Source organism: Lampetra planeri, chromosome 50 (genome assembly GCF_965212315.1).
Source record: "Lampetra planeri chromosome 50, kcLamPlan1.2.h2, whole genome shotgun sequence".
NCBI classification, from domain to species: Eukaryota; Metazoa; Chordata; class Hyperoartia; order Petromyzontiformes; family Petromyzontidae; genus Lampetra; species Lampetra planeri.
In genome coordinates this window covers 3,133,004-3,151,690 of record NC_136156.1, presented here as the reverse complement: position 1 = coordinate 3,151,690, position 18,687 = coordinate 3,133,004, and the positions used below count along the sequence as shown (strand labels likewise).

Sequence of the window (18,687 nt, the reverse complement as noted above, 5' to 3'; positions counted from 1 at the left end):
CTGAAAACAAAATCAATAATTCAGCAACAAAAATTAATTAATGACGCGCGAGCGAGTGTTTCCATGGACGTTTGAAGTCGAGAGGGCTTCCGTGTTTTGCTGTTGTTTGGCGGAGGCACGGAGGGGGCGGGGGGGGGTGGTTGCTCACAGGAAGGAGTGGGGGGCACAAGAGGGGGGGGGCGATGGGGGGTTGGGGGTGGAGGGGGCACAAGTGGGGGGGGTGGGGGTTCTGGTGCCACCCTTGCGTTGTTGAGCAGTTTGTCTCGTTCGGATTGTTTGTCAGTGTGTGACCGAGGGAGCGACGAGTCAGGCACGTCTTGCATGCATACGTACACCGGTGCCGACTCTCAGCAGCGAGGTTGCCACCCGTCCCGGTTTTCCCAGGATCATCCTCTTGGATCAGCAGGAAGCAGCCTGCTGCCTGGGGAAAATCTGCCTCGTCTTTCCGGGGCGTGAACACTCCTGGTTTACTTGTCAGTTGCAGAATAGTAATATCAATAATAATTGTAATAATAACACTGGTCAACAAAAAAAAAAATTCTGGCCTGGACTTTTGCAGCTGTTTTAGACTAATTTCAGGGTGCTGATTCCAAATCTGATCTCATATTTGCTCTATCACATCTCATTTTTATGCTATCGGCATACCCCATTTTCATTGATTTTACCCGAAATTAACTCTTTCACTTATGATTGCAAGTTGTTGCGAGTCAGTGACTGCTTTAGTGTTAAAATATGGTGCTGTATTTTTAGGATAGTGTGTTTATAATATCATTTTATGTAGATATCCACATTTATTTAATATTTTTCTTCTGCAGTTTTTATTGAAAATGCAATATTTGATTTCTCATCAACCTGATGTGATAGACAAAAACTGATGCCAGATTTTGAATCAGCACCCCAAAATTACCTTAAGACCGTTGGAATACCTTATGCCAGAAAAAGTGTGTTGACCAGTATTATTATAATAATCGTACGCCACCCAAGACGATGCACTTCCGTGCGGTTCTCCCCTCCCTCGCTACTGTGAGATCATCTTATCCCATCACACGTCTCGGGTTTGTTTCTCAGAGGTGGCAGCTTGACCCAGAAGCCGCAATGTACCGTATTAGCCGTGGCACAGGGTGTCCACGGCAAGTGTTGTCGTCGTCCATTATTCACGAATTAATACTCGACAGCAGATCGAGTTGGATGGGGGGGAGGGGCCAGAGCGGTGGGGGGATGCGTAGTGCTGAGATTTCCAGCGTTTTAAACAGAGGCCACGAACATATCAATAAAATAACAAAATTCTGGGTCTCAAGGGCAGGGAGAGGGGGGGAGCGTGGGGACATTGCCCCCGTCGCCCTGCCCTTGATCCACCACTACGAGCGGTGTTCACTCCTCTGGCGGCGGTGGACGAATTGCTGCCATCTGCATGCAAATAATATATTATTAAGGTGCAGCCCTGCAATTTCTTGCTCGTGCCACTGTTGGTGGAAGGGCCCTCCACTCGAGGAATCACGAGAGAGCCTTTACAGAGGAGGGTATTTTGGCCTCCTCTTCAACGCTGGTCAGACAGAAGTGTCTGAAGGGGTCATCTCTAAACGCGGCCCCGTGCATGAGTGCGGCGCGCTTGTGTGATACATGTCTGCGGTGGATACATTGTGCGTGTGTGCGGTGCGTAATGGTGCGTGTGTGCGGTAAGGTGCAAGTGTGTGTACGTGTGCGGTGCGTGTGTGCGGTGGATACGTTGTGTCTATGCGCAGTGTGTGTGTGCATTGTAAACATGCGGTGCGCATGTGCGGTTCGTGTGTGCGGTGAATATATCGTGCGGTGCGTGTGTGCGGTAAGTTGCAAGTGTGTGGTGGGTATGTTGTGTCTGTGTGCGGTGCGTGTGTGCGGTGGATACATTGTGCGGTGCGTGTGTGCGGTACCGCAGGCTACGACTGCCCCACCACGGAGGGCGTGTTCGAGTGCGCGGCATCCGTGGCGGGAGGGACGCTGGCAGCCGCCGGCTCTCTGATGGACGGCTCCTGCGACGTGGCCCTCAACTGGCCCGGAGGGTGGCACCACGCGAAAAAGTAACGCGCCGACAACGTGCGCGGAATTTCCATTCATTTCCCGCGTAGACCGAGCGGGTCCGGAGGTGCGTGGGTGGGCGGGCGGGCGGTTTTGCGCAGTGCCCCACTTGGCCAGGGCTCACCTCTCTCACCGAACGTGATTTAATTGCTAACCTCCGCCGATCTATTTATCACCTCTCCGCATTTTCTTCTTCGCTTTTGCCCTATACGTTTTATCTACCTTTGAGTCTACCGTTGCTGCCATTGAATGTGCCACTTGGCGAGTGAGCTGGAGCGGTGGCGCAGCAGTTAGCATGCCGAGCTGCGAGTTCGACCACCTGAGAATGATTCCCGGCCACGGCTGTAACGTCAGTGGCGAGTGACATTTCAATCGTTCCTGCCCCCTCCCCACCCCCCTTTTCACCAATGCGCACTGACCAGCGTGGTGAAGTATGTTCAAACAACCGCTATATAAGCCAAAACAGCACGGGAAAGGCTTTCATCCAGCAGTACATTGACAAGGGATTGTAAATAATGTGCCGTTATGGTTTGTGTGTAGGAGCAGTGTTACAACAGGTGCTGCTGAAAGTATCTCTTCCTCTCCCCATGTTAGCAATTGCTCTGTATAAACAAACATAACTTCATACGAAAGGTTTGCCCAGTCAGCCTCCACGAACGTTGGGACAAGTGCTGCCAGCGTGTATTAACGCTGGTTATGGCACACAAGAAGATGATGTTACCCACCCACCTTTGTCTCCCCCGTGCTGATGTTTGCACACTCATTCAGGGCTGGGTTTAACCAAGGGAATTCCAGGACAGCTTCTAATGCCACTGATATTTTCACAACCACATAACCTAAACCTGAGTCACTGATATCTAAAAATGTAATGGGGAGCGTAAACCACTCCGCCACCGCGCACCCTATGCACACATACTTTACTTGGCATATGTACACATAATACCCCCCCCCGCCCCCATAGCATTACCAGACTTCTGGGGCAAGTGCTGTGAGCGAGCAGCTGTGAAGAATAGAACGGCACACGAGGGGGTGGTGTGGCCAGTGCCGTTGTATTACCACACTGCACCAGGTACCCATTTAAGGCTGAGTCGACCTAGGGGAGGCCCGGGACCTGTTCATATATTCGTCACCGATGTTGGCCGTGAGCGGGAATCGAACTCGGGACGCCGGGTTCATGGTGCAGTGCGGCTAACCACTAAATTACCGCTTCCCTGGGAAACAAACATACTTGCACACAAAACAGAGGTCTCCCGTGTAGCCTTAGCATAAATTTTGGGGCAAGTGCTGTTCGCGAGCACCTATTGAAGACATGTACGCACACGGAGGCGTGAGATTGCTTCGATGTGGAGAATGAAACGGTTTGCAACACCCTGACGACCTAAATATCAAACCTGTGAAGTAACATAATTGTCTGCGTGTCCTCACGTCTTCACGCCCATTAAACACCTGGCTTTCAGGCGAGCGGTCCACCAGCAGGGCACGCGAAAGTAGGACAGCTGCGGTGTGCACAATTTTGTAAAGTGGGCAAATCCCCTTTGGGTTTTTTTTGCGCCGAATTAACTTCTTAGGCGGGAGGGAGGCTTTGGAACGCTCACGCAGGCCACTACGCCGCCATTCGGCAGCGCAGGACCACCAAAGCTCCGGCAATGTCATCACCAAAAGACAAGATGCGGGCACGGCCACGTGTGAAAGCCCGCATCGTGCTGAGTCATGAGCGGCGTCATTTTTAGACCCTTTTTTTAATCTGAGGTGTTCTAAAATTAGATCGCTTTGATACGTAACCCGCTTGGTTAACAAATTTGAAAGTCGCGAGTTAAATTGCCCTGACTTTCTTTATCCAGGATCGATGAAATGAGCGTCACTTATTGGTTCTGGAAGTCAGCAGCGGTTGCTCCCTGGATAGACCCAGCCCCGCCATGGGATAGTGGAATTTCCACCACTGGCTCAGAGCTGTAGGCAGAAGAAGGAGGGCCCTACCCCACATTAGTTTCAGGGGAAGCTACTTTGACTTTTCTGAGATTCACATGCCGATATAATAACAGCAACTGCCTAGCTACCGGCACAGTGTCCGATGTTTTGCTCGACGTGCTGTGCGCTCCTTGGGCGCGAACTGAATTCGGTCCGCAGGGAAAAGGCTCCAGCGCGTGGAGCGAAACGTCGGGCACGAGGTTCGGCCGCTGTATTCGAACCGCGGTACCTCTGCGCTCCCGGCGCTGCCCCCGCTGGGCCCCTGAGTCGCTGCCGGAAAAATAACCGGAAGGGAATCAACACGGGGAGATCGAGATTTCAACGACTAATGCTCACCGCCAAAGACGTAACGGATTGTCAAATCGCAATTCGATGAACGAATAAAATGTGGGGTGGTTTTTTTTCTTCTTTTTACATTCCGGCGAATGTTGGCATCTTCAGTGGCTGCGGATTTTGCGACGCCTTACACGTGCAGCGTTTACAAACATCTGAACGACAGTTTACTCTCGCGTACCGATCGACGCGTGCTGGAAGGAAAACGCGCGGAACCGACAACCGCCTGCTCGTGCCACTGCTGGCAGAAAGGCCTCCACTAGTAGGAGCTCTATTGACCTCCTCTAGAGGATGTTTTGGCCTACTCTTCCACGCTGGCCACACATCTTGGAAGAGGTTGTACTTACCCACACTTTGCTCAACCACACACGACCTGTCGGTCAGCGATACATTCTTGAAATTGTAATCATTGCTCTGCATCTACATGAGCAGCCGTACGAAAGAGGAAGATGGTGATCAACAAACTAGCCCTGGGTGGACAAGTTGGGGGGGGGTGGTTGAAGGGAGATTGGTGGGTTTAAGAAACGTGTCCAATTGTTTCAACCGCTGAACCGGTGACCTGTGTGGTTGCAAGTGCGGCGTGCTGACCATTACAACCACGGCGGCATCGCTGAAGCTCAACGATCGACGCTAATCGATAGTCATCAATGCGTCTTGACTCCCCTGCCGGCCGACACACCCATAATGCATTGGCAAGTCACTCCTCGTGCGCGGTTTGTGCCAAACGTCAGCATAACAATCGCCGCGTCTCACCGCTGCCTTTGTGCAACGCTCTTTAAGCCCGAGGCATTTCCTCCGAATCTCAGGAATCTTAAGGAGCCCGTGTGTTTTTTTCTTTCACCCCCTCTCTCTCTCTTCGCTCGGCTCTTCTCATATCCCTATATAGCAACACAGAAACAGAAAGTGATGCAAGGAGGAAATGCCGTTCGGCTCCTTTTGTGCCATCACGGACATTCCTCGCCGAACATCGGCTACACGCTAAAAATCCTCTCTTAAACCCGGTCAACTCCTCGCTCGCGTGTGTGCGCGTGTGGTAGGGGTTGTTATTTTTTATCGTGCGATTCCATCAGGACAGTCGCCCGCTACTGGGTGTTAGTAAATGATCTCCACGGATGGGTCGCCCGTCGATACGCGCACTTCTAGATAGAATCCACGTGCTCAACGGAATTTCTCCCGCGTCTCGGGGGGCCCGCTGCCGGTGGCCCGCCGCTAGGAGGGTCGTCAAAACGCCGCCTCTTCGAGGTCACCGTCAGCGCCGGGGGGGGGGTGGGCGGTCGGTGGGGGGCCGGGGGAGGGAGGGGGGGGCCCAGCTGGGAGAGCCTCGCTCCAATCTCATGCCCCCCCCCCCGACTCCGAGTCGCCGTTCGTTTGCGACGCCGCGTTGGCAGCGGGCGCGCGCAAGCGTGGATAACAAAACGCCGAATACACGTTTGTCCGTCACGCTGCCCCTTAAGATGAGAAAATGTTCCACATGCAGTGGCGCATTCTCCGGATTGTTAGACGATGTGGAAAAGTCGGACGCGTTCTCAGAATTCTTTCTTTTTTTTGCTGCTCGCAATTTCAACGTATTTTATTAATCTGGGGGGAAACACGCCAATTGCTACGGACAGCCGCCTTCCGGGAGGCGATTACCAACGCGCCGCCTGAGAATGGCGGAGAGATGTCTTCCAGAAGGTTGTGTTGAACGGAGGGACGGCGACGTGTCCTCGCGTCTATCGCTGTGGACAAGCGTCCTCTCGATTGAGAGGCGTCACCAGGATTATAAGACCCCCAACATAAAATTTCGATTTAAAGCTTTCGTGACTGCAGGGATTCATCTTCTTGGTTCTTTCGGTAAAGTCACGTAGAAGGGAAGTAATAAAATAATAAAAATAAAACATAATAAAATCATTATCACGACGTTTCGGCCACAACGCAAGCAGCCGTCCTCAGGTGAAGAACAGGTCCGTCAAGGTGGAGAACAGGTCCGTCAAGTAGACAGACGCTGTCTCCCCGACAGACCTGTTCTCCACCTGAGGACGGCTGCTTGCGTTGTGGCCGAAACGTCGTGAGAATTATTTTATTATGTTTTATTTGGATTATTTTATTACTTCCCTTCTACGTGACTTTACCGAAAGAACCAAGAAGATGAACCCCCAACATTGCCATTAAATTGACAGTGAGAATAAAGTCCGTCGTAATCCTAATGATAATACGGTCACGGACAACGTTTCGGGCAACGGCCCATCTCTCGTGGCAGAGAGATGGGGAGGCCACTGAGCCTTGAGTGAACAACAGTTGGGAGAATGTGCTGTTAGCCACCATGGGGCCCTGATGAGAACTCTCAACTTAAGGCTCTTTCTAGATAACAAAGTCTTTTGTCATCTGGCAGACGAACAAGTTGCACACATCGGTAGATATTTCGCCACAGACAACCCCTTGAGAAGTCGAGCGCGTGCATGCCAAGCACCAAGCTGAGCGAGCCAATCCATTGATGTACTGGAGCCCCCCGTGATTGCAGTTCATCCCCCTGCGTGTGGAGTGCTTTTGTGTCGTAACGTTTTGTGCCGCGTTCACAAGTAGCCCAAAGTGCTCTCCTTTAAAAGGCAAGGCCACAGACGAGGATGCCCCCGGTCGGAGTAACGGTCAGCACGCTACAGGATTTGCATTCCAGAGGTTGCGAGTTTGATTCCATCTCCCGGCACGGCAGTTGGAACGATGGGGCAAACTTTTCCCCCCTCCACCCCACCCGCCAACATCTGTCCAAATAGCGGGAGAAATTTGTACAAAACAGTTCATGGGCGGGTCGCTTGTGGTGGTGGGGTAAAACGTGGGGTGGACCCACCTCTTTCACGACGTGTGGGCAACGTGGAAGAGTAGGCCAAGATTGCGGGTTCAAAGAGGGGCTCTCTGGATCGGCCCTCTGATTGGAGGCCGCTCTCGCGAGCAGCGGCATGAGCAGGAACTTTCAGGGCTGCACCTTTACACACACACAGGCCGCGCAGTTCGTGATTTTTTTTGTACGTGGTTAGCCCTTCTAGAACAAAAATAAAATAAATTTCGGCAAATGGATGGAGTCCTTCCCCCCCCCTCCCCGACTCCCTTCCCTCTCCCCCGCCCCGCCATGCCACGTGGGTTTCTCGTCCATCGTGGCCACGCTGGCCAGTGATGGTTGACGATGAGGGGGTGGGTGGGTGGGTGGGATGGCCCAGGGAACTGGTGCAGACGCCGCTGCGCAGCTGCGTGCGCAAATACGGCTCGGCTTAAACGACAACGATAGGGGGTAATGGCTCTTATTGAAGCCTTAATTGATTTTCAAACAAAACCCCGTCGTAGCCCGGGAGATCAGGACGCGTGCGCGCGATGCGACATCACAGCGCGGCCCTCGCCGCGCCCTTATTCGCCGTCTCACAAACTCCGTGGCTCTCGCGTTTCGGTGGCTTTGGTGGCTTTCCCGCCGGGTTGTTCGGGCACGATGTCTTGACGTTTCCCTCCACGTGGTGCTGGGAGCTTTTTCCTATTTCTTTTTTTATATACATGTAATCGTTTTTGTTTGTCAAACAAGAGCCCGGCGCAAAGCGCGAGCGACGGGGAGAGGGTGGTACAGGCATTCCGTGGACTCCCAATTTGTACTTTTAAATAATTGGAAAAATTAAGTGTGTCTTATAATCTAGAGGGTGCGGTATTAATCGAATCGGACAACTGTCCCAATGTAGCAGGAGCCTCTTGAAAAAGACCCTTGAGACTTTTCTGGAAAAACAAAGCGGTATAATAACAACAGTTGCAAATAGTAAAATGTATATTATAAGATTCCGTAATAATTATCACAATTGACAGCCGTTTGTCAATCTACTGCTGGATGAACGAAGACCTCCTCCACGCCACGTCGGCCGTGGGGATTTGTTTGTCCATACTTCGCCACGCTGGTCAGCGTGCGTCGGTGAGAGGGGACCGGCTCGCACGTGGCACGCCGCCGCCGCCGCTGCTGACAGTTACCACATGTGCGCCGGGCACCGCCGAGCAACAAAACGCCGGGCCGTCGTTCCGGAACGGCGTCGTGGCACGGCAGAGGTCGCAAACGGGTTTTGATTCCTTACCCGCACCCGTACCCGGCCGCACCAGGGTCGCAAATTGGTACCCGTACCCAGCTGGTACCCGTACCCAGCTGGGTACGGGTACCAGCTGGGTACGGGTACCAGCTGGGTACGGGTACCCGTTCCCTACCCGTACCCTACCCGAAATGCGTGACAAACGGTTACTCACCAGTGACTAACGGCCTACCCGTACCCGGCCGCACCAGGGTTGCAAACGGGTACCCGTACCCGTACCCGGCCGGATACGGGTAGCCGGGTATCAGGTAGGGTACGGGTATCGGGTACCCGGTTGCGACCTCTGTGGCACGGCCGTGGGAGAAGCCATACGGCACCACCGCAGAATCCGGCTCAGTAACTCGCAACCGCGAAAACCTACGCAGTTTGGTGTTTTTGGAAACCGCTTTGTAAACGCAGTTTTTTTTACTTTACGCGGAAGATAGGGCCGTTCAGCCCTGGAGTCGGTCAGAAGCGCGCTGTACACTGCCAAAGAGTAACGGCCGTGTACTTTTTTGCAGTATCAGCTTATCGCTTATCTCGCTCACGACAAATGTAATTGCTACCAGGAAATGGAACGGTTTTTTTTATTGGTGGAGAAGAAGAAAAAAATTGCCCGTTTTTAAATAACGTCTTTTTTTTTCCAGTCGGAGGGCAATCTGGATGAGGGCGCGTGTGCACGCTTCGAGAAATTGGGTTTCCACCCGGGATCGCCCGCTCGTAGACTCCCCTCTGTGAAAAAGAGCTTTGTTATTTTGTGGTCTACGGGAAAACGTGGAAACTCGTTCAGTTACTTTGAGATGGTGGTCTGGACAAGGCTGGGAGCTTTTGTTCCCGCAAAGCCCCGACAGGCACCGTCCCCTCCGTTCGCCGTACCGTCACATGCTCCTCATTGTGTCGCCCGGCAGTTGGGGGCTTGTCGAGTTGGGGGGTGGGGGGGCACAAGGGGACATCTGTGCCTCTTAAAACATTCGCACCGATTCATAAAGGGAAGAAGAATACACACTCTTATGCCCCCGTACAAACGGGCCCCTTATAAAGGCATCACATGCTCGTGGGTTTTCCAGGGATAGTTTCAACTCGACGCGTCATCGACCAGTGTAAAGAGCCGATTGTTTTGCCCCGCCGCTGTTGCATGCAAACATGTAAACAAAAACAACAGTGCTGGGTTTTGAGCACAAACGCGACTCTGCCTTCGTCGGTCGATCGCGGGTCACAAGGGGGCACGATTGTTTTGCACCGTGAGGCAGCGGCGCACGGCTCATGTGACCGGAGGGGGGGAGATCTTATTTTAGGAGCCGTTGAACGCTCCGGCGAGTGCCGAGAGTTGGAGGCAGAGGTCGCAAACGGGTTTTGATTCCTTACCCGTTTTTGTACCCGGCCGCACCAGGGTCGCAAACGGGTACTCGTACCCTACCCGATACCCGGCTACCCGTACGCGGCCGGGTATCGGGTAGGGTACGGGTACGGGTACCCGATTGCGACCTCTGGGATGAAGCCATGTTGCAGGCGCGGGTGGGTTGATTCTAGGAACTTGAATTGTGAGAAGAGTCAAGACGTTGGGAAATGAGTGACAAACGGTTACTCACCAGTGACTCACGGCCTACATGTACCCGTACCTGGCCGCACCAGGGTCGCAAATGGGTACCTGTACCCGTACCCGGCCGGGTACGGGTAGTCGGGTATCGGGTAGGGTACGGGTATCGGGTACCCGGTTGCGACCTCTGGTTGGAGGTTGTCGAGCGACTCCGGTGGGGCGATTGGCAAAAAAACTGGACGCCGGGTCTCAATCGATGTCCCGGCGTGGCAGCTGAGAGAGCAGTACAATATCTACAGGGGACCCTTTATGGCACTGTCAAAAAAAGGGTCACATAGATATAACTGTAAGTGTGCTGGACTACTAACCGGGCGACCCGAGTTCGATTCCCGCTCACGGCCAACACCGGTGACTATTATCTGACTAGCTCCTGAGTCGACTGGGCCTCAAGTGAATACCTGCTGCTGCTTTGTGTCAACATCGCCACTCAGGAGACAAAGGCGGCAGGGCGTGGTGCTGGCCACCCACCCCAACCGTTTGCAGTGCTACTCGCTAACAGCACTCGCCCCAACATTCCGTGAAGGCTATTCAGGGGCGCCACGGTGGCGAGATGTTAACTACCTCGTTGGGTATACAGGAGGTCGTGGATTGGATCTCGACCCTGGCACCTCTATATTTGTAGTTCGCATGTCTCTATCCCCGTGGTCGCGTGGGTTTTTCTCCGGGTCCTCCGGTTTTTCCCTCCACATTTATAAACACGCATATAGAGTATTTGGCTGCTATGAATTTCCGCATGACAAGCTACTTTGTTGAACTGTCATTTGTGGCCAGGTTGCTTCCTGAAAAAGAGCTATGTAGCCCGGTGGGCCTTAACCTGGTAAAAAAAAAATTAAAGTAAAAAAATGTTCTAGATTTGAAGCTTTCGTGACTGCAAGGATTCATACTCTTAGTTCTTTCGGTAAAGTCACGTAGGTAAAAAATGCAATTAAAATTTATACAAAATAAAATAATAAAATCACGACGTTTCGGAGGAAACAAAAGTCTCCGTCATCAGGTGGGACCGAAAGAACTAAGAGTATGTAAAAAATGTGTTTAAATAGTTTAGTTTAACTTTGTCTTTGGTGATGATTAAGGAGAGGGACCTCCCCGCGGGCCTCTGGGGAGTATTGGTGAGGTGCCAACCTCGCACCCGAGGCTTGGGGCAATGGCCACGGTTTGTGAGGATTTGAATCGGTGGCATCCGTCCGTCCGTCGTTAAAGTGCACGCGGCCGTACGTGGAAGCGTGACGCTGTCTCGGCGGGATTCGACCGATAAAAATTAACCCGTAAAAACAAAGTTTTTCACTATAAATCCTTTATATGCGTGGCGGCTAGAGTCCTCTCGTCCTCTGGCTTGAGATGGCTGCCACCTATGGGTCAGATTATTGCATGCAACCATTAAGCAATTGGTAATTAAATATAATATTTTTGTCCTAAAAAGTGTAAAATTTTGGGAAAATTTTTTCACGAAAAGTTATTGTCACGCACAACGAGTCTGTGTGGAAAATGTCAGCTCGATTGGATCACGGGAAGTGGGTTAAAAAACGACCGAAAGATTTGCACGGTCGAAAGCAAGCAAGCGCGCAAGTGAACTTAATATAAAGGATTTAAAAAAGTGGCTTTCCCCGTGCGTGTTGCCGGTCGTGCCGCGCGTTGTTGGGCATGGCGTCCGACGTTTCGTGCTGGGGGACCCCGCAGCAGCCGCCTGCAGCACCTGTTCTTGTTTTTGTTGCGTAGCGATGCCCTGTCTGAGCACTGTCCCGCCTCATCTTGGACAGTGCTTGTACAGTGCACGGTTATTTCGATTTTGAGGCAATATTTTAATCGTCGCATCTGCGATTTTGGAAAGTTAAGCGATACATGGACATTTGATAGCATTGTTTTTTTTTTGAGAATCAAGTTTAATCACAATGTGGCCTCAACCTGGATTCGAACCTTGGATTGTGAACAGCGCCGGCTCCGATCTCCGAGCCACCCGGCCAGTTTTGAGTTGCGTTCTTCCTTTAAGCCGTAGCAAAAGGTGACCCCCTCTTTTGTTAGATATTCTGGACCGCTTTCCAATGCCACACTTTTTTCGCACCGAAGCAATAATAGCCAGGCACACTTGTGCACCTGACCACTTCATGAATTGGCCGTGTCGGGTGGAGAAGGGTTTACGACACACATTTTACTCGCGCGCGATCCGACACCAAATTCAACAAGGGGCTCTTGACTACCTCGCCCGGTACGCAGGAGGTCGTGGGTTCAATCCCATTCCTGACGCCTGTATATTTGGAGTTTGCATGTTCTCCCCGTGGTCGTGTGTTTTTTTTCTCCGGGGCCTCCGGTTTTTCCCTCCACATTTAAAAATAAAGGTGCATTGAGATGATTTGCCTGCTATACATTTTCACGTAACAAGCCACTTCGTTAAGCTATCAATTATGATAGCCGAGTCCCTTCTGAAAAAGAGCTACACTTTAGCTCAGTGGGCCTTACCTGGTAAAACACAAATAGTTTAATAAACCAAACGTGACCTAGATTTGAAATTTTCGTAACTGCAAGGGTCCATACTCTTTGTTTTTTTCGGTAAAGTCACGTAGGTAAAAAATAAAATAAAAATAAATTAAATCACGACGTTTCGGAGGCAACACAAGCTTCCGTCTTCAGTTATTTTGCTGTGACGGTGCCACCTGAAGACGGAAGCTTGTGTTGCCTCCGAAACATCGTGATTTAATTTATTTTCTTTTTTACCTACGTGAGAGTACAAACGTGACCTCTCGTTTCCTTTCTGTCGCCCCGCACAGGGACGAGGCGTCCGGGTTCTGCTACGTGAACGACATCGTCCTGGGCATTCTCAAGCTGAGGGAGAAGTTCGAGAGGGTGCTGTACATCGATCTGGATCTTCACCATGGAGACGGTACCTCATTATATTGATATTTTTGTTTCACGAGTGTACGTGTGTTGAACTTCTTTTGCGCCGTACGTAGCCAAACATGCTAATCGCAGATGCGGGGGAAGGACGGCAAGCGAAATATAACGAAAAGCAGTTCTAAAGAAATTCGTTTTCAATCTAGATTTAAAAGTGCATAGCTCCGGTGGCTTCCTAATATCGGAAGGAAGAGCGTTCCAGACGGCCGCAGAAGCGCATCTAAAAGCGCACGATGCGGCGACCGTCTTTGTTCAATGGCTACTGCGAGGATGACCGGAGTTTGCGTGATGATGGTTTATGCTCCTTTGGTTCAGAGGTGAGTGTGCCAAGCCACGACCGCTGAGATCCTGCGTCTCAATCCCAAGTATCAGCAGCCTGTGGTTAAACTGGGTTCGCAAGTGCAGTGAGTTCGTCTCAGCCTGGTCACCAATGACTGCATGGAAGCAATCCATCCACACTGAAATTGACTCTTTAATTTTACTGGATTACAACTCTGAGAATAAAACAAAACACATTGGTTTGATTGTCACGTGACAAACATTCCCCCCCCCCCCCCCGTCTATGGTAGCGTGGGTAGGAAAGTGCTGCCCTCGACTGTGTGGACCAGAGGGCACTTAATAGGATCTCAGAGGTAGTTCTGTGATGTCCACTTCGGTGAGAAAGAAGACAGCTCTGTTGATTCCCGGTGTTTGGAAATCGCGTCCCTCTGCTCGTTCGCATTGCTGGTTCTCCCTCCGTCTGTTAAGCCGAGGCAGGAAGCTCAGCGAGGCACACGAGTTCTAATCCTGGCTAGGGATTGAAACAACCCATCATCAAGTCAAGAGTGGCTGTCCTATGGATATTCCTCCCGTAAGGAATGTGGAATTTCCAACACCGGTTCAGGGCCGTTAACGTCGGGTGAGCCACCCTCTCAGCGCTCGCTTGAGCCGAAATCACTCGACTCTCGTGGATTTTAAAAGTCCACATTCGGCAAACCTCCTCCGCTCAGCCGTTGACCGGTGACATCCTCATAACGACACTGCCTCGTACCCCCCCCCCCCACACATCCCTTTTCCTTCCTCCAATTAGCATCCAAATTGTCACCCTTGCTGCTCTCTTCCCCCCCCCCCCTCCTGGCCGTGTAAACTGGAGATTGCGCAGACCTCCCCCCCCATTCGTCGTCGTCATCGTCATCATTGTCGTCGTCATCATTATCGTCGTCATCATTGTCGTCGTCATCATTGTCGTCGTCATCATTGTCGTCATCATTATCGTCGTCATCATTGTTGTTATCATGGTTATCGTGGTTATCGTCGTTCAGTCCACCGTCTGCGTGCGTTGGCGATGGCTTGAGAACGGGCTTACGTGCGGTGTGGCCCGTGCACCGCTCGGTCGGCCCAGCTCTCTCGTGTGCTTTTGTTTTGATTTGTCTCCGATTGTTTATTTTATCTGAATGTTCCGTGGGTATTTATAAGCTTTGCCGCGTACAGTTGTATGATATGCTTGCCGGTATTTAGGCCCTGTGTAGATATATACACATGACGACGTATAGCCTTCATCCTGCTCATGCAGCTGCGATACTTGCGCCGTAGAGCGACAAACCAAAAAAAACACCTGGGTTCAATCCCCGACTCGGTTTGTGTGTTGTCTCCCCGTTCTTTGGATGGGTTTCCTCCGGGTTCTCAGATTTCCTCCAATAGCCTAAAAAAAAACACATGACACTGTCACTGGACTTCCTAAACATCGCAGTGTAGCCAGGACCATTCTGACGGGGCGTCTTGGGTCGCGGTTATTTTGTTGTTCCGCTCGTTTAACCCAGGAAGGCTTCGCCGAGGCTCAGGACTTCCGTTCAGGAGGGTCCTGCCAAGTTCTCGTAGTAGTCGGAGGGCGATGTTATTTCATATTTTATTCCGAGTGAGTGATGTGCAGGTAAACATTTACAGCAGCGTAAATGAATGCTACTCACGGATAGATACTCACAATAACACTTGCTATCTTTCAAATGTGCCGTCGTGCGGCAAGACAAAGAGAAAACTCCTTGTCGCGATGGAACTCCTTCGCATGGCTCGGTTGATACCGGCTAGTCCCGGTTCACGCTAACCTACTGGAGAAACGCCGGCTGCAGCCGAACTTACTGGTTCAGTTTTAACTGATCATGGGAACGAAAGATTCGTCCCCAGAGGCCAGTTGCATAAATAACATTAAGTGACAATTTCCCGAATGGCGTTGTTTGAAAGCAGGATAAATTAGGGTTGGGGCGTGAGTGGTGGGAAACTATTCAATATTTATTATAAAAAAAAAACATCTGTAACCACAGAGCTTAAATGTGCCAAATTCATAATGACAAAAAAAATAACTAGGCCAGCATTGTGTGTCTGTGGGTCGCTGATGTCCAGGCTGAGGACCATCAGCTCCCCGCGACATTTGAGAACCCAGTATATATGTGTAACGAGTGCGGTTCGTACGTCAATGCTGTATCTCTATTTAATTCGCTATTGACGAGCTTGACCTGGACAAAACTAACTCCTGGGTCCTCACGCCGATTGTTTTGATGGTGCAACCTGCCGACGTGGCAACCCCTGACTGGACGCTCGTGATGAAGAGCTTCTTAGCCCATCGGATTCCTCCTCCGGTACGAATACAGAGGATTCTGATTCAGATCATCGCAATGAGTCTGCAACACTGCGTGCGCGTACATGCGTACGTGCGTGTATGTACTTGTGTATACGCATGCATAAGTACGTGCGCGTTTACGTGCGTGTTTGCGCGTGCGTGTATGTGTGCATGCGTGCATGTATATGATGGGGAGCGGTGGTGTAGCGGTCAGCGCGCTGCGCTATGAACCCTGCGACACGAGTTCGATTCTTGCTCACGGCCAACACCAGTGACGATTATATGAACCGGTCCTGGGTCTCAGCCTCAAATGAGTACCTGGTGCGGTGTGTAAACATCGCCACTAGGGAGACAAAGGCGGTCGGGCGTGGTGCTGGCCACCCACCCCGTCGTGTGCCATTCTGGCCTTCATAGGTGCTCGCTAACAGCACTTGCCCCTACAGTCTGTTAAGGCTATACGGGGGATCTTTTATGTATACGTGCGTGTTTGTGTGTGCGCACGTGCGTGTATGCGTGCGTGATTGTGCGTGTGTGAATGCGCGCGCGGACATTGTGCACACGATTATTCATTCATTCACGTGTTCCCCGCGGCGGTGGCTTCTCTCTCGAGCGCGTAGGGCGGGATCTAGGGAAGGGGTGGGGGGAGGTTGGTGGGGGGTGGTTGGTGGGGGGAGGTTGGTGGGGGGTGGTTGGTGGGGGGAGGTTGGTGCAGGGAGGTTGGTGCAGGGAGGTTGGTGCAGGGAGGTTTGTGGGGGGAGTTTGGTGGGGGGTGGTTGGTGGGGGGAGGTTGGTTGGGGGAGGTTGGTGGGGGGAGGTTGGTTGGGGGAGGTTGGTGGGTGGAGGTTGGTTGGGGGAGGTTGGTGGGGGGAGGTTGGTGGGGGGAGGTTGGTTGGGGGAGTTTGGTGGGGGGCGGTTGGTGAGGGGGAGGTTGGTGGGGGAAGGTTGGTGGGGGGGTGGTCGGTGGGGGGGTGGTCGGTGGGGGCAGGTTGGTGGGGGGAGGTTGGTGGGGGGGTGGTTGGTGGGGGGGTGGTTGGTGGGGGGTGGTTGGTGGGAGGAGGTTGGTGGGGGGGGGCTGGTGGGGGGGAGTTTGGTGGGGGTGGTTGATGGGGGGGGGGTTGGTGGGGGGTGGTTGGTGGGTGGGGGGAGGTTGGTTGGGGGAGTTTGGTGGGGGGTGGTTGGTGGCTGTTCACGCCGCGTTTGATGTCGAGCGACGATTAATAACCCGGCAGGGCAGCAATGCGATATCGCAGCGCCGCTCTGTAAACAACAACGGGGCGATCCTCGGCCCGGAAACGCACCGCGATCGCTCTCCAGCACCTCGCTCGTATTGCTCGACGCAATCATTTGCGTAACTTGCTACGATCAGGATGGGCTGCTTTGGTTGTTTAGACAACAGACGTGGGTGGGGAGGGATCGGCTGGTCCTGTCCCTCTCCGCAAGGATTCGGAATCCCACAAACCCCGGCTGCCCCAACCGCCCCTTGGTTTCTTCCAGGATTATCGTCTTTCACATCGTGGCTCTCCTGGGAAATCTCTAAATGTTACCGAGGCATTTCATATATATACACACAGAAAGTCCCGTGTTGTTGTTCATTTGCATGACAATTGACCCAATCGGGACGATGCATTTATAACAGAGATAACCACACAGAGTCCTAAGACCTAGTCCTAAGACTCCAGGTGCCCCCTGCTACGTTGGGATGTCCGGCCACAACGCCAATGACATCGAATGTGTTTTTTTTTCCCCCCCCGCTATGGGAGGAAACCGTAGATCACGGAGGAAACCACACGCGGAGCAGAGGGGGAGAACGCACAAAAGTCCGCGCAGAAAAAGGCACCCGTTTAAAAAAAAAGAATGTAAACCCAGGGCCCTTCTTGCCGCGAGTGTTGTTAACCGCTGGGCTGCCACCCTGCCACACCGTTGTGCCCACAATGCACTTCCTTCCCACTTCTGGTCTTGTGAGATTATCATTTTTTCTTCTTCTGCCCAGGATAAGTCTCCCCCGGTTTCTTTTTGTTTTGCACGCCGCGGCGGCGGTGGCAACCGGAGCTCAGGCTGGCGAGCAAACTGCCCGTCACGCCTAAGACTCCTTCCCGACTCTCACTTCTCAACCCGCGGAATTCGCTCGCTTGCGGAAGCCCCTCCCGGCACGAGCGGCGCATTCTCGTGATGCAGTCACCAGCTGGAGTTCTCTTTCTCTCCACTTCTCCCCTCCCCCTCTCCGCCGTCAAATCTCGCGGGTCGACAGTTTTTTCGACTTGATCTCCCGGCGTGGAGGTTGAAAAGAATGGGACGCTGCCGGACCTCCGTGCAATAGGGACCGCGTCACTCACCGGATTCCTCCAATATCAATACATATTCTGATTCCGATGGGACACTTTTATTCAGTTCCCTCCACCACCTACTACCCAGCGTGTACATCGCGGTGGGGCCAAGGGTGGGTACTCGCGTCATTGCCAGGACGTCTGCCCAACGCGGAAGAGTTGGCCAAATGAATAGCCTCTGACACACAGGACAAGACAACCAGATCTGTCTGGGCCCTTAGACAATAGACAATAGACAGGTCTGTCTGGGTCTTCAGACAGACAATAGACAGGTTTGTATGGGTCTTCAGACAATAGACAAGACAACCAGATCTGTCTGGGTCTTCAGACAATAGACAAGACAACTAGGTCTGTCTGAGTCTTTAGACAATAGACAAGACAACCAGGTCTGTCTAGGTCTTTAGACAATAGACAAGACATGCAGGTCTGTCTGGGTCTTTAAACAATGGTCTCTCATCTTCAAGTACATTTAAATGCGGATGCAGTCTTGTGCGGTCACGTTAACAGCTTCATGCGCTGCCCCACTGCCCCCAATGCATCCCTGCAACCTCCGCGGGGGCTCTTTGACCATGTGGTCCACCTCTTTGGCCCGAGCGAGTTTTAATGCAATGCGATTAACACCTTCCCGGGTGAGTGTGCTTCGGTGCGTGCGCGCGCGTGAGCGTTTGCGCGACTATTCGCGTGCGAGTGTTGCCGATTGGGGTCGTTTAGACGTTTTGCACGCCGCACTTCGAACCCGAGATTGATTCCCGCTCACGGCCCGACATCAGTGACGGATATCGTGGGCCCTCCCCTAGGTCAACTCAGCCTTAAATGAGCACCTTGCTGCGGTGTGTGAACATCGGCGTTGGGGGGGGGGAGACG

At 52.3% G+C, this 18,687-nt stretch overlaps 1 protein-coding gene across 1 annotated transcript in view; it reads left to right on the top strand.

Moving 5' to 3' along the window:
- The window catches only part of HDAC8 (histone deacetylase 8), a 189,904-nt gene that overhangs the window by 21,701 nt on the left and 149,516 nt on the right, over positions 1–18,687 (top strand). The window contains exons 4-5 of the mRNA XM_078616443.1: positions 1,916–2,057; positions 12,783–12,895. Of these exons, the coding sequence (XP_078472569.1) occupies positions 1,916–2,057; positions 12,783–12,895 (255 nt within the window). The remainder of the gene's footprint in view (positions 1–1,915; positions 2,058–12,782; positions 12,896–18,687) is intronic.